Source organism: Anguilla rostrata, chromosome 10 (assembly GCF_018555375.3).
Source record: "Anguilla rostrata isolate EN2019 chromosome 10, ASM1855537v3, whole genome shotgun sequence".
In the NCBI taxonomy this organism is placed as follows: Eukaryota; Metazoa; Chordata; class Actinopteri; order Anguilliformes; family Anguillidae; genus Anguilla; species Anguilla rostrata.
The window spans coordinates 32,398,902-32,413,917 of NC_057942.1; the positions used below are offsets into that span (position 1 = coordinate 32,398,902).

Consider the following 15,016-nt stretch of genomic DNA (forward strand, 5'->3'; position numbering starts at 1 on the left):
AGTCGTATACAAGCTGTCTGGGTTAGCGTTTACCCTGTGTTTGACTGCAGCTTTTGCTGGAACAGTGAGCCACTGACTGCCAGTCAACTGTGAACTTTTGCACAAAGTGATCGGCTGTGCCACGACTGTCTGTCTCTACATTTCTTCCCAGAATATTCAATACATCACTACAGGTGCAGTCACACCTGTGGCCACGCAAAAGAAAGAAAGAAATAGGAAACGGAAGAATAATCTGCAGTCCTACAGAAAATGAATGAGATGGGAAATAGAGAGCAATAGATATAGAGATAGAGACAGAGAGAAGGTGAGAATTTATATATAGATTTAGTGAGTGAGAGAGACAGAGACAGAGATGAAGACAGAGAGAATGAGAGATAGGATCAGAGTGAGAGAGAGATAGAGAGCAATAGAGAGAGTGAGAGAGAGAGTCTGTGTTTGTGGGAGGGTAAAACATGTATTAAGGTGTGGTGTGGGAGGGAGGAAACGGGTGGAGGTGATGGTGTGGGGGAGGAGGGGGGGGGCAGGTCTATAATGACAGAGAGGGAGGGGTGTACTGTTCGAGGAGGCCGGCTTTGACTCTTGGGAGGGTCACTTCTGGCCCTATAAGAGGCCACTCCATCACCCGTGTCAAACAGAAATCCTCTGGAGATAACTTCACTGTCACTGGTAGTCACTCACCACAGCTGCACCATGGGGAAGCAGAAGTTCTACCTGGACAAACTGGCCCGGACGTTCCAGATCCGCAACCGGCTGCTTCGGCAAGGCCTGGCCGAGTGCCTGGGGACCCTCATCCTGGTGGTGAGCGAACGCCGTCCTCTCTCCGACAGCACCACTGTCCCGACACGCTGGCCCCTGGCGCACAGCGACACGTCTGTGAAGATGACTCTCTACTATGCAGTTTAAAAAGTTTGTTTTTGTACCAAATGTGCATGTCATGCATGTTGTTGCGGTTGTGTTTTTCCTCCTAGCTGTAATACAATGATGTGAATGAGCGATATTGTCATCTTAAATGTTTCAGTACTTTTCCCAATTTGGCATGTAGCATGTGTTATCAAACAGCATGCAGAGTGAACAGAAATGTGCAATTATTATTTTATACATTTTCTTATAAATCTGCAATGCACACTATTTCTGTGATGCTCAGATTGGTTGGTAAGGTCTCGTAGTGCACAGCCGCACTGCTTGTTGCAAATCTTAGCCAATCAGTGCAGCAACAGATTATTTCTTTCTCTCTCTCTCTCATATTTCCAGTGGTACAGTTATATGTACGTGCACAGGCATGGCTTTGGGATGCTTATGTAGTTCAATGCTCCCAGGTGTTCTGAGGCTAAGCCAAGACAAGAAGTGTTGGCCCGTGTACTGAAGGGCAATGGGCAGACTATGAGAAAGGGGAAGAGCAGCTGGATATTCCAGTACGGGAGTGGCTCTTCCAGGGAAAATATTTACTAATTACGACCATCCCTCTTTCTCTCTACTGTGCTTCGTTATAAATCCAGCTGTATAAATGGATGCAATATGAATTATACAATGTAGACAAGTCGCTCTGGAGCGTCTGCTAAATGCCTGTAAATGTAATATAATGTTAAGTTCTCCCACACAGAGAGAGGGTTATTATAATCATGGACAGGTGTTACTGATGGCGTCTGCGCATGCTGCCCGTAGCAACGGCAGCCTCTGAAGCTCTGACGGAAGCTTCTCCGCGTGCGTCCGCGCTCGTTCGTTCGCGCGGTTTGCGCAACCCCTGGGCGTGCAGAGCCAGGCTCTGCTGGATGAGGGAGCCGTCCAATTGCCCCCGGGGTGCAATTCGATCATCATCATCAAAATTTACAGAGATAAAAATCTTCCTTTTATCTTTTGAAATAAGTAAATCCAGACTCCCGGCCGCGGACCGCGATGAACTAACTCATCACGCTTTGGAGCGGACGGTGTAGTTTTGCCTCATCGCTTATAATTCTGGAGTGTAGACGAAGCTTTTCAGGAGCTGAGTGCACTGCTGACCCCAGTTCAGCTGAGTTCCCTTTACTGTAAGTCAATGACTTAATGCACCCTAAAACTGTTCCGGAAACATCTTTAGGGTTCTGCTTTTGCACTTTCCCATCAGAAGGCAATTAGAGAATGATTCACAACACGCCCCATCTTTCGCCCTCGGGGGAAACTGCACCCCTGTGATTAATACATTTCTGTGTTGGCGGCTTTTTATTTTTGGGTATGTCTACGTATTAATACTCTGAGGTATTCTGCCCGAAATGGCAGACTCTCGGTATGGCCTTGTGCAGTTTTGATGCTCCACGTGACCCTCACTCTCAAGGTGTGGCTCACGCCAGGATTCTGAAAGCAGATGCACGCCTGAAACAGAAGAATTAATAATCCTCCTCAGTCATGCACTATTTCACCTTGTTGACCGCACTGAATCCAGCACAATGGAGAGTGACACCGAAGTGTGTGTAATCACGTCCCGTCATGCCTTATGCATGGCAGGGCTTGCAGGTGTGGCTGGACGATTAATTCTTTTTGTTTTTAATCCCAGTTCTTCTATTATTTATTTGGACACACGCTCGCTCACATGCACATACACGAGCGCACATGCGCACTCATGCACACACACAAATATAGTGTTGACAGGCTAATTGTAAGAGAGTAAGATCAGACTGTGTGCACACATCAGGTGCATCATCTTGCTAGTTCTCCTGCATGTGGGCAGTGGGCTGAACAGCATCCCATGTGATTCACGGTAGATGTTCGAAAGTATGACTAAAACTATGCTTGGATGGTGTTCTTTTTCCGGGAATTTTGCAAAATGGATAGCTAAGATAATTGGCCCCTATGTTACCTTATCCCTGACACGGATGAGGCCAATCACATGGTGCGATATGTATGAACCGAAGGGGGGGCGGGTGGGTCAGTTGCATTACACAGAACAAGGGTAGTGATGGTTAAACATCCCCCGAACAAGCGCTCTTTGTCCCTGGAGGTCACTTTGATGAGGGTGGCCTGTCGGTGGGGCTCATGCTTGGCACGCCCCTCCTGGCCTTCGGGGCTACTGGCCCAGGAAGGTCCTTCAGGTCTACAGAAAAGGTCATTGTTGTCTGCCTTGTCAGTCCTCTAAGTCCAATGCATGCCTTTCAGTCGAAGGGACTTAAGTAATAGAAGGCAAATTAATCCTAAGATCTTTCAATCATACTCATTTTACAAAATTTTCCAATGCCTCCACCTTCTTCCCTTCCCTTGAACAGTTTTCCTGTCTCTGTTTTCCCTTAGCGGATGGACCCTGTACGAAGCAGTAAACCAACAGCTAGCCTAGTCTTTGGGCATTAGTAGTGCTGATTTTCCCAAAAATCCCTCTGCCTGTTCAGTTTCGTACACACAGGCCACTTAACTCCCAGTTTAACAGTTTACAACTCTTTCTGATTACTGACTCATGTCAATCACAGTCTACAACAGTGAATCATTCTCACTTCTGTTAGTGCGGTGACTCAAGAACCCATTTGAGCTATTTCAGTTTAGGGTGTGGAATTACATGTTACTAAGCTGAAAGATTAACTAAAAAAAAAAGTCAAAACAGCTGGTAGGTGGAATGAGATGGTCTCCATGTTAAAGACACACAGTTGAATGTTTGGAATGAGATGGTCTCCATGTTAAAGACACACAGTTGAGTGTTTGGAATGAGATGGTCTCCATGTTAAAGACACACAGTTGAGTGTTAGTGTTAGATAATCCTCACTCGGTTCTGGGTCTCTACCTCCACCTTTGCAGATGTTCGGCTGTGGCGCGGTGGCCCAAGTGGTGCTGAGCGCTGGCTCTCATGGCATGTTCCTCACGGTGAACTTCGCCTTCGGCTTCGCCGCCACTCTGGGTATCCTGGTCTGCGGACAGGTTTCAGGTGAGTCATCTCCCGCTACAGGCGTTTCCTCTGATGTCTCCAATCTGAAAGCACTTCAAATGAGCAGAGCACAGAAACACAAGCTCATGCTTCGGCGTGTCATGTTAAGGCTTTCTGGTCGACACATGCTGGTTTACTGGCACAACATGCATAGAAACACATGTATGGCGGTCCATTTTCAGCCACTAGCACAAGGCATTCGCCATCACGGGTCAAAGAAAGCATCTTCGGCCTTCAATACGTTTCCAGCCGAGCTCTGAGATGAGACCAGAGGCCTCCATCTGAGCCTCTTTTTCTAGGAGAGCGAGGGATGAGTTCTGTTGTTAACCCCCCCCCCTTATCTCTGGCCCACAGGTGGCCATCTGAACCCCACTGTGACCTTCGCCCAGTGCCTACTCGGGAGAGAACCATGGATAAAGTTCCCAGTGTACTTCCTGTTTCAAACCCTGGGGGCCTTCTTGGGTTCTGGAGTCATTTTCGGCTTGTACTACGGTGAGTTTGTTTGGGGTGATTGACACCACAGTTGGGACTTGAGTGGAGGAACAAGGGAATTCAGATCTTAGGCTTCAGCCTAAATAAGGTCCCTGATACAATGGTGCATGTTCATATGGTCAAATTGAGTTGGGCTCTTTGGGATGAGACAAAGATCACAAAGGTGCAATTACTGAATTGCTCTGACCGCGTGCTCATGTTTCTGTGTTCTCTCCAGATGCAATGTGGGACTTCGGCAAAAACGATCTCATTGTTGTTGGGGAAAAAGCCACAGCCGGGATCTTTGCCACCTACCCTTCAAATCATCTGACCCTCCTCAATGGTTTCTTTGACCAGGTAAGTTTTTTTTTTTGACATGTCAGACAGGCACTTTCCTCAGAGTGCAACAACAACCTCCTGGCTCCTGAGTACATCTATGATAATAGAATTTCAACTATTAGTTTTATCACTCATAACAAAATGACTACCTGCCCTTAAATTTGTCATTTTTGCCTTACATTTTTGTGGTAAATTGTATCTATCTTGCACATTTTCACTGTAATCTGTAACGTAGGGCATGAGTAACAAATAGATTTTTACCCCAGTTGTAGGTGGGGCATGAGTTATAAAAACAGATCGGCAACCAAAAATGTCAAACAAGTGGGAACAATGTTGTAGCCACTCCCTAGCTCATAGAGTTTTGTGAGAATTTGAACACTTGGCTTGTGGCTGCAGCTGATTGGCACGGCGGCACTGATCGTGTGCATCCTGGCGATCGTGGACCCTTACAACAACCCCATCCCCCGGGGCCTGGAGGCCTTCACCGTGGGCTTTGTGGTGCTGGTCATCGGCCTGTCCATGGGCTTCAACTCTGGATACGCCGTCAACCCGGCCAGGGACTTCGGACCCCGTCTCTTCACCGCTCTGGCAGGCTGGGGCAGGGAGGTGTTCACGTGAGTGTGTTCCCCTCTTTTTCTGGAACCCTTTACCCACCGACATCACTTTGTTTGGGAGGGAGGGATAGCCCCTCGTATCGCTACCTCCCAAACAAAGCATATGTCCATCCCATCTCAGTAACATAGTTTATTTGCATAGTCCTCTTAACAAAGATACAAAGATGCTTTTTTATGGGAGTGTTGGAAATCATATTGGCTAATAAGAAAATATGGCCCAGTCTCGACCCATAAACAAACAGCTTTTCTATCTAATGGGAAGTAAAAATAGCTGAGCCTGCGTCCAATGACCGACTCATTTTCAGTGAAACCTTATCCTCACCCCCTCTACTGAATAGTGCACTATCAACACCCAACTTCCTCCCTTCCTGTACTTAGCAAGGCAACATTGTGAAATAGACGTTGCTTGTCTCACCCACTCTCTCTCTCTTTCCACCCACAGGGCCAATTCATACTGGTTCTTCGTGCCCATTTTTGCCCCCTTCCTGGGCACAGTGGTAGGGGTGCTGGTGTACCAGCTGATGGTGGGTTTCCACGTGGAGGGAGAGGCGCGGGACAAGATGGAGGCGACAGAAGACGAGCGTATCAAGCTGTCAAACGTCGCGACCAAAGATGCGGCGTGAGACCGACACATAGCCTTGGGTCTTATCCAAAACCTTACCCCACCTCCTTGTTTTGCCCCTCCTTCACCTGTCATAAACGCCCTTACCTCTTGACTGGGCAGCGCCCCCTGTTGTTGGCTCACTGAACTCAAACTGCAGTCACTTGTCCTGATGGGATTTGGGCAGTAACACCTGAAGAGTGTGTGTCCGTACTCCAGCTTCAGTGCCTGTGGACAATGCACAGACCCATCGTTTCCTCTACCCACTTCATCTTCTTGCAGCTCTTTGATTTGTGGGGGCGGGGTTTTTTCCTGATTTGATCACAATCCAGGCTTTCCACCAATTTAAAAAAATGGTTGCTCCCTGTCTGCACTGACATAGAATTATATTAATTCTCTGATATCTGATATTCTCCCAAAAACAAGGAAATCCTGTAACTTAGTTTTGAATCCCTGTGCAGACAGTATTCTCTGTTTTATAATGTATAGTAGATTTATATATATTTGTATAGAAAATGCTTTTCTTTACGAAACTTCCAGAGCAAAACGTAATCGTTTTTGTTAACATTTGCGACAAATTGGTTTTAATTTTGTCTGAATCCTTTAAATTTCACCTGGTAGTGCTTTAAAGGAGTGATGGTGCTGTGTCCTTTCGATTGACTAATGAGGTAAGTGTAGACATACTGAGTTTTGGTATGTGAATGTGTCCTGGTCAAGAGTGAGAGAGAGAGAAAAAATAGATCTATATTCCCCCATAATCACAACAGTACAAAATATGTTTAAAAAGTTCAGCACTAATTCTAACAAAAAAATATCTATCCACTTGGATTCCAAAGCTAGTATGTCAATGTCAAGTGTTTAAATGCTACCATGCTTAAAATGACCAAAAAAGCACATCCCATGCAAAAGAGCTAATTTCAAAGATTTGTAAATCATTTTACCTTGCTTGCTGTCTGTACTCTGAAGAGGCCATGCCAAGGAAAGTCACTTGTTGCCTCATTTCGAAAAGCTTCCTGGCAAAGCTGTAAATACTGTTACTGCTTTTAATCTCAGAGTTTGTATACTTTCCTGATTCTCACTTAAACGAAAAGGCATTTATCGTGAGCTCTATTGCAATGCAATGCATTTGTATTTTGTATTTTATGAAAAATGTTTTGTACGTTTAATGGGCCAGGGAGATTTTGTTGTTTGTTTTTGTGTTACAATAAAGGCTTTTTTTTCTTATAAATGTGGGTTGAGTTGAGAGTTTGGGATGAAGTTTCAGGCTTGTTTTGTTTGGCTGTGCTGTTCCCATCTGTCTCACCTTTCATCATCTTTGGAATTCTTTACCTTCAGGTGGGGTTATTCATCAACTCAAGATAATGCCTTTCCCTTATCATTTTACAAATGAAAGTGTGCCTCGTAAGACCTATGTTTAAGTGTACTCCTGGGTCTGTTGTTTCTTACAAGCCGTAGTTTAATTTAGGGATTTAGGCAATTGAGAAACTGAAAAAATCCGCTTTAAATGTACCGTATAAACTTCCATCCATCCATTCATTATTTATGCCCGCATATCTTGGTTAAGGTTGTGGGCATGCTGGAGCCAATCCCAGTGTGCGTTGGGAGGCAAGAATACACCTTGGACACTCGCCAATCTATCGCAGGGCATATAAGCTTTTAGCTATTTTATAATTAAAGTTACCCATGTCTTGTGGCTCCAAATAATGGGTTTCCATAAAGGAAATTGCAGTTTATTTTTTAATTTTATAGAGGAAGGAAAAGCAACGGAAAGGGAACTCGGGGCAATTTCCACCTGTTGACGTGAGATGGGATGAGCAAATCTAATTATGTTCAGCACAACCCATTTCAGAGATAAGCCATTGCTTATCTCAATTGCATAAGTAAGGATGTGTGTGAGTTCTGCATAGCAGGGAGTGCATAAAAAAAAACATATGTTCCTCACGTCATTACCTCAAGTCAGCCCTGAATGTCTGGGTCCAGGAAAAATGTACCTGTCCTCTGAATTTCCCCCACTGCCATTATTCCCAATAGCTGGATTTCCTGGGAATTCATTGGGTTGGTCATTTTTTCACCAAAGTTTTCAGTCCCAGAAAACCGCCCACAATCTGGATCAGTCAAACCAAGTGTGGTGCATCATCCTGAATGAAATGGTTTTCTGCTTCGAGCAAGGTGAACATTAACATTCGCTGCCATGCTTCCCTGTATCCCTTTCCACCGCCATAAATAACGCACTTTATGCGGCGTCTGGAAGAAAGCCGCCTGTATACCGTCCTCCTTAAACCCGGTTTAATGCTGAGCGCTGCTCTTTTTTGCATTGTGGGTGCATGCAGATGCGCTGTGGGTGCATCTGATGCGCTAGAGCATGCATCACAGTTACTCTGTTCACTGTGCAGGGAAGACCACGTTTGCCAACTCTCACACCTTCTTCATGAGATATGTGCTTTCGGGCTCTCTCTCTCTCTCTCTCTCTCTCTCTCACGCTACCTGAACACATCTCTCACCAAGTAAAACGACTACAAGTAAAAACAAGGCCGCTCTGTGATTAAACAACTTACATAACCTGTCGCAAGTTCATAAACATCACGGAGATGACTGCTGATTGGCTACCCATCTTTGACAGAACCCATAGAATCTAAAATCTGCCCTCCCACACCAGTTTGTGGTCTCAAATTGAGTCAGTTAATCGAGTTGGCAATTCTGGGGAAGGCAGCCAGCAAAAAACATACAATTATTTAGTGTGTAGGCGGTTGGGCATGGGTTTAGCCTCACAATAAGCTGTTCACAGGAAATTTGGCACATCTGAAACAGGGCAAGCAAGTATAGCAAGTGAAAAAAGCTGAAGTCCAACTAAAGCTCCAGCCCCTTCGTGCAGTAACGCCCCAGTGCACTAACGGTTTGGAATTGAATCTCAAATATTCCGGTACCAGGGGTCTCCCTGGGGGAAACATAATTGGCTGCTGTATCACCCAGGGAGGGGCTGTTTAAGTTGGCAGGGTTTGGCTCAGCTTTTTCTAGCACGTTAGTGGATAGCGTCCTCCCAGGTCGACCTGCACCCGCAGCCTCCTGCACTAAGCGTGTAATAAAAATACTTTTCAGCCGTGCAGTGGCTGTGGGGATTAGCTAGCTGACTGTAGACTGCACGTAAAAAAGGAACAAGTGACTGGGGAGGGATTGTGCTTTTTGGGGAGAACTCGTTCTACTCTGCGCTCTCCTGCATCAACACTGCGATGGAAGACACTCACGGGCCTAACAAAATGGGGATCTTATTAAGAAAAAAGGGGACAAAGATAAAGAATAAACATTGGAAGACTGAGAGAAAACAGTACAGGGCAGTTTAGGGCTGAGCGATTGCACAGTGTGATCAAAAAAAACCACCCATTTCAGACTTCGGCATTACTCACGCACTGCTTGCGAAATATCTCGATACAGTTAAACCGGTCCGACTGACCGGCGAAGAAACATCAACCAATGCCAGGGATGACCTTCGATGCTGGAGTTGCGGAAACCCACAAACCCACCGCACTCTAATCGAGCGTTTTTCCTAGAAGCTCAGGGTATCTTCGGGGCGATCATCCTGTTTGTCTGAAACGCTGGAATGGCACATTCTTGGGCATTGTGAGAGCCAGCTGCTTAGTCTGGGCTTGCTCTTGTGATTGTAATGACCCTGCCGGTCTGAGCATGTGGGGTTTTTCATACGGTGTAATGTACGGTGCTGAATGATGCAAAATCATCCTAATAAAGACAGCGGTAATAATACTAATACCGAAATTTATTGTTTGGCTTCATACCATCAAGTCTATGCAAGCAGTGGCATTTAATTCCTGCGTCAGGCCTTACATTCAACGGAAATCTGAAATAATGCTGGACCCACAGTAAATCCCCAAGCCAATAACAGTACTTGCCGAAACAGATTCTGCTTTGCTTTTTTTTGTATTCAAAATGTGTGGGTCACTGAACTAAAAAGGTACATGTTACAGCGTGTATGTGCTGTGAAAAGGAATATAGTCAGATGTGTCAATTAATTTAGCATTTGTCATATTCCAGTTCTTTTTGGTCTTCATCTATTATGATATTTGCGCATACAGTCGACGTTGAACTGTTGAGTTATTTGTAATAGCTGCAGCAGAAGTGGTTTTATCGCAACCTGTTTCCAAGAAAATGGATTAAATTATTACATTTGAAACATTTAAACATTTGAGGATGGATTTTCAAACCCTTTTCTTTATGAAGTACCACATTCATTAATATCTTTTGTCTCTGTTCTATAAATGTCCATTACTTTTTTTTTTTAAACACACAGGGAGTAGCTGGGGCCTGCCACCCTAATAGCAGACTTACTACCTTTTTCTGGGTGGCATAGCCTGGATCTGAACTGGATGGCACAATTCACAAATCATCCTACATCTTTCTCATGTGACCTATAGATCTCAAATTAATAGTTACTAAGCATTCAGAGGAAACTGGGAGGAAGGGGAAACACAAACAACTAACTGGCCATTGTTAGGACTTCTTGGGGATATGCTGAAATATACAGATGGAAGATTTTTTTTTGGGGGGGGGGGTGTAGGAATGCGTAACAGTTCAGTTTTATAGCACTGGCCCTCCAACGAGTCTTATGTAATATATGCAGAGGCCATTGTGGGATACAGACCAAAGATTGACGTGTTGGCCTTCATGAACTGTCTTTTTGTGCCAAAGACAATTTGTGTTCCAAACAGCTGTAGCATGCTGCCATGGTTACAGAAATAACATGAATTCAGCTTGTTCTAGTAGTTCTTGAAACAGAACAGCGCATAAACAACCATACACAGACACTGTTTCTGTGTCGGGGATCACCACAGGGACACATCCAGACTATTAGCTCCTTTCCTTTAGATATTCACTTATTTTCAACATTTTGTAATCCAGGGACCCCCACCCAGACTCAAAGGCATCCAGGGGACCATCATCATAGCATGAAAGGGTTATATTTTTGTATTTTAAGGTTTTATGTTTTCAAATGCCAAATCTATACATAGTCATTGGATATCAAGTCTGGACAGGTGTCACGGTACGGGGGGTGGGACCCAGGCGCAGAGTGGGAAAAAACACGGAACTCAAAAAGTTGATACAAGACTTTACTAAAAAATAAAAAGCGGAACAAACAAAGAGCCACGAGGGGCATAAAACGAAAACTAAAAACAAATACAAAAACAGAACTACACCAGTACGGAAAACAAACGGCAGAAACGCACAGAAACACACAAGCGGAAACAAAGTAAGAAACACAAACAGGTCAAAAACACAGGCAGGTACATACGGTCTGAAACAAACACAAGTCGGAAACAAACACAAACAGGTCAAAAACACAGGCAGGCAGATACATGTAAGTCCAACAAACACAAGGAACCAGCACCTGAGTTAAGGGAACAAAGAACTTAAATAGACAGGGGGGTAACAAGACACAGGTGAACTCAAAAAACAATCAACCCAGAAAAGGAGGGGATAACAAGACACAGGTGGGAACAATGATAGAATAACGAGACAACAATAATACAATTAACAGGGGGGAGCAGGACACAAAACAGAAGTGCCGCCATCTGGCGGCCCAACAAGGGAAACACAGACAGGAAAACACAGAACCATGACAACAGGGGCCTGTGCAGTAACTTCAAGAAAACCCAGGGGTCCATGGGCACCCTATTAAAAACCCAGGACCAAGAACATGTATGATGTGGTTGACTTGAGTACCTTCCTTTACTCCGTGAACCAGATCACACATGTGCGACTGCACATTACATTACATCACGGTCACTTAGCAGACACTCTTGTCCACAGCGACATGCAGTAGTGTAGAACATCACTGTAAAGACAAGAATGCAGTATCACCAAGAATGCACAGAGGACCATTGCTAATTGATAAGTGTGATATTAACCTCACAAAGCACAGTTTGTATTGTATTATGTGCAGGTGCTGAACCTAACCCCCTGCATGTGATCTGTGCTTCTCTCCCTACCTGTGCTCCACCTCAACGAGCTACTAATTGCCTGATTGACTTCACCTGCCTGTGGCCCAATATAAGCCTGCTGCAGCTGAAGAACAAGGAGAGGCTTTTGTGGAGCAGTTTAGTGTCTGGACCATGTGCTATGATACAAACTCATGCCATTGTTTTAGTTATTTCTTTGTGTTTTTATCTATGCTGTTTGGACGAATAATGTTCTTTTTCTTTAATGTGCATGTTTTGGTTAGGTTTTAGGTCAGAGTAGGAAGCCTGTGGAAGACTTGCCATTTCTTGTTTTCATCGGGAGAAAGATGACTATTTATTGCAGACTAGGGTTAGTAGTCTTCTGTAGGCCCGGCTTTGGCCTTACCTGTTTTGTCCAATACCTATGACCGTTTGTACATGTATTTTGTGGTTTTTGGGTTTCGTTTTTGTGTCTTTGTAATAAGAGTTTGTTTATAGTATGTTGGAGGAAATTTCTTTAGAAATTCTTTGTTATGTTTTACTTTGGGCACAAGGGATTTTAGGTTGTGTTCCAATTCTTGTTGCCCTTGTTTTTGTATTGTGCGTGACTTGTACACAATTGTAACAAAAGAAAGTACCATTAGACAGATATTCGCTCTGCTACACCTATAATATTATTTTGGACTATGATCAGCATTCCTGATCTATCCAGTTTAATCTGGATTTCCTTTTGTTGCAGACAGTAAACCTGGTATGAAAATTGTAACCTTTGAAAGGTCAGAAAAGGTCTGTGAAAATCTGTGAACCCTGAATGGTGAAGTGCGAATCCGCTTTTGAACACAAACTACACTTGCTTAACAGGACTGGCAAGAAAGATTCATAACCATTAATAATCTGGAAACTGTTAGAAAATGAAACCTGAGCAGTTTATGCTTGGATGAGCCAGGTCTGTATCATTTTACAGATTTAATTATTATATGTCCAGTTTAGTATGTCCAACTAATCACTTCCCTGAGATACCGACCTTCACTCCAAAGTAAGTTGCTTTATAGTCACTACTGTCATAGTGGAGGCTAGATGCATGGAGGTTTTGAATTGGCTTACATCTTTAGATATTCCTCAAATGCACTGGTGAGCTAACAGTGCAGCAGAACATGATTTTATTTGTTCTCTTGCATACTTGTGCAGATATAATCAGTGCCATTTGTCTGTGCATTTATTTTTGCACATGTTTTTTTCTGAACATGAATTAACTCCATTCAAATTGTGTCTGCAATTATGGCAGCCCCACATTACCCCTTGTATCATCCCCCTGGGCACCATGTTTCCACTGTTTATCTTCTAAGGAGTTCAAAAAAATGGAACTTTATTTGGAATCTTAAATGTTTCTGATCAATGAGTGATTTAAAATGTGATTGGTTGGATTTTAGGATGATGTGGCATAACACTTATGCAGTTAAAAAGCATGAAAAAAAATTCATAGGAGAAGTTTTTGCTTTTCAAGTGAACCGTGCATAAACCTTATTGCCCTCCCCAATTTTATTCTTTTTTTTTACAGGTTGTGGGTGTGTCGGTTGGGACCACTCACAGACAATCTTGGCTTGATAATGTAAACTAAAACATCCAATAACACTGTGGTCTGCATCGGGCTGTGTACATCGCCACTGGCTCTGTGTTTATTCAACTCCGTGACTGAATAAACAGACAAAAGGATAATAGCGGGCGTCACAATGACCCGATAACGTGATAATCTCAACACACAAATTTAGACATGGAAGACAGGCCATTTGCGGACGTGGTGGTTGCATTGACGTTTGCAGCATTCTGACATCTCAAACTTTCTATCATTGTTCCTTGAGAAAACAATACTTAGTGAACATTTTTGGTGATCATAGTACATAAGACTTTACTGGGACTTCAATTTCCAATCATTAGTGATTTTTTAGAATCAAATTAGAGCCAAAACTGGTTGCACATGTCATAAATACCTCTTTTAGGCAAGCTGCTGGCAAAAGGTCTCACAATCCCACAACCCTTCTAAGTAACAATCTAAAATAATCTAAAATGAACCTCATTTTAAAAACTGCACCCACAATTTTTAAAAAAAATTCAATAGAGTTATGTCAAAATCAGGTTATTTTCAAAAGCATTCTGTACCCCTGGATCCTCATTTTTAAACTATTCAGAAACATATCCTCATGGGCACCAAAGAATAGGTGAGCACCAATACTTGAGGAGTTGTTTCAGTTAGATAGTCCATTCTGGCTAGAGCTAGAATGCATGCCATGATAAAATAATGCCCAACAATGCTTGCCATTTTCCTGACTAAATGACTAGTGCTGACTAGTGCTCTGATTAACTACAGACTAGATAGTATCTAACACCGTATCAAGCCTAGTCTTGAAAATCCCCAGAGTTTCTGCCTCTACTACGTGACCTGGCAGGCTATTCCACAAACTCTTCTTAATATTTGTACGGAATTTACCTTCTGCTAATTTCCATAATGCGCCAACATATCTGACAACATATCTGACAACATATCACAACTCTGCTCCCCTAGGCCCCGCCCCCCCCCTTCCCCCATTTCAGAACACAGAGAAGCTTCTGGTGGCTGCTACATCTCCAACAAAGAAAGGTCTATCCTTAAGGCATTGCCAGCACACCAACACTGACTTCACTGTCTACTTGTACATACGGTGACCTCACAGTGGGTTCTGTTTTTTGTTAAAGTGGATTAAGAAATCTTCAGTGGATTTTACTTGTTCCACCCTTAGGCTACAGGTTTACGCAGCCTAAGGGTGACAGGCATGTACCTCTCCGAGGATGGGACTACCCTTCTGCTGCCATAAAGGAATGTCTTTTTCTTCTTTTCTATAACCAATTTGGAAAGGATTTCTCCAGAAAAATCTGTGAAATTCCACTTCATATGAAAAAATTCTCAAATGTTTCTTGTTAATTAAAATAATTTAGTGCTTTTTATTCATGCTTATCAGAGTTCCTCCCAACGACTGGGGAAGGAGCTAGAAACTAGACTGTTCTTAAAGCCTCGCATTCAATGAGCATTAACCTCTCAATGAAGTGAAACCATTCCATTTAATATCTGCAATAGTTGTCTGTAAACAACCAGACTCTTCATTTTGATTGCTACAAAGGTATAGGTTGAGAT

General features: G+C 43.5%; 1 protein-coding gene across 1 annotated transcript; it reads left to right on the forward strand.

Annotated features, from left to right (window-relative positions):
• Window positions 1-620: 620 nt before the first annotated feature.
• LOC135233223 (aquaporin-3-like) lies at window positions 621-7,133 on the forward strand. The gene is made up of 6 exons (XM_064296550.1): window positions 621-798; window positions 3,754-3,880; window positions 4,235-4,372; window positions 4,590-4,708; window positions 5,087-5,304; window positions 5,747-7,133. The coding sequence occupies exons 1-6, from the start codon at window positions 691-693 to the stop codon at window positions 5,925-5,927; spliced, it is 891 nt and encodes a 296-aa protein (XP_064152620.1). The 5' UTR covers window positions 621-690; the 3' UTR covers window positions 5,928-7,133.
• Window positions 7,134-15,016: the final 7,883 nt, after the last annotated feature.

Coding starts and splice junctions, on each gene's coding strand:
- LOC135233223 (XM_064296550.1), top strand. CDS start 691: ATGGGGAAGCAGAAGTTCTACCTGGACAAACTGGCCCGGACGTTCCAG. Junction 799..3,753: donor TGGGGACCCTCATCCTGGTG/GTGAGCGAACGC, acceptor CCACCTTTGCAG/ATGTTCGGCTGTGGCGCGGT. Junction 4,373..4,589: donor CATTTTCGGCTTGTACTACG/GTGAGTTTGTTT, acceptor TGTTCTCTCCAG/ATGCAATGTGGGACTTCGGC.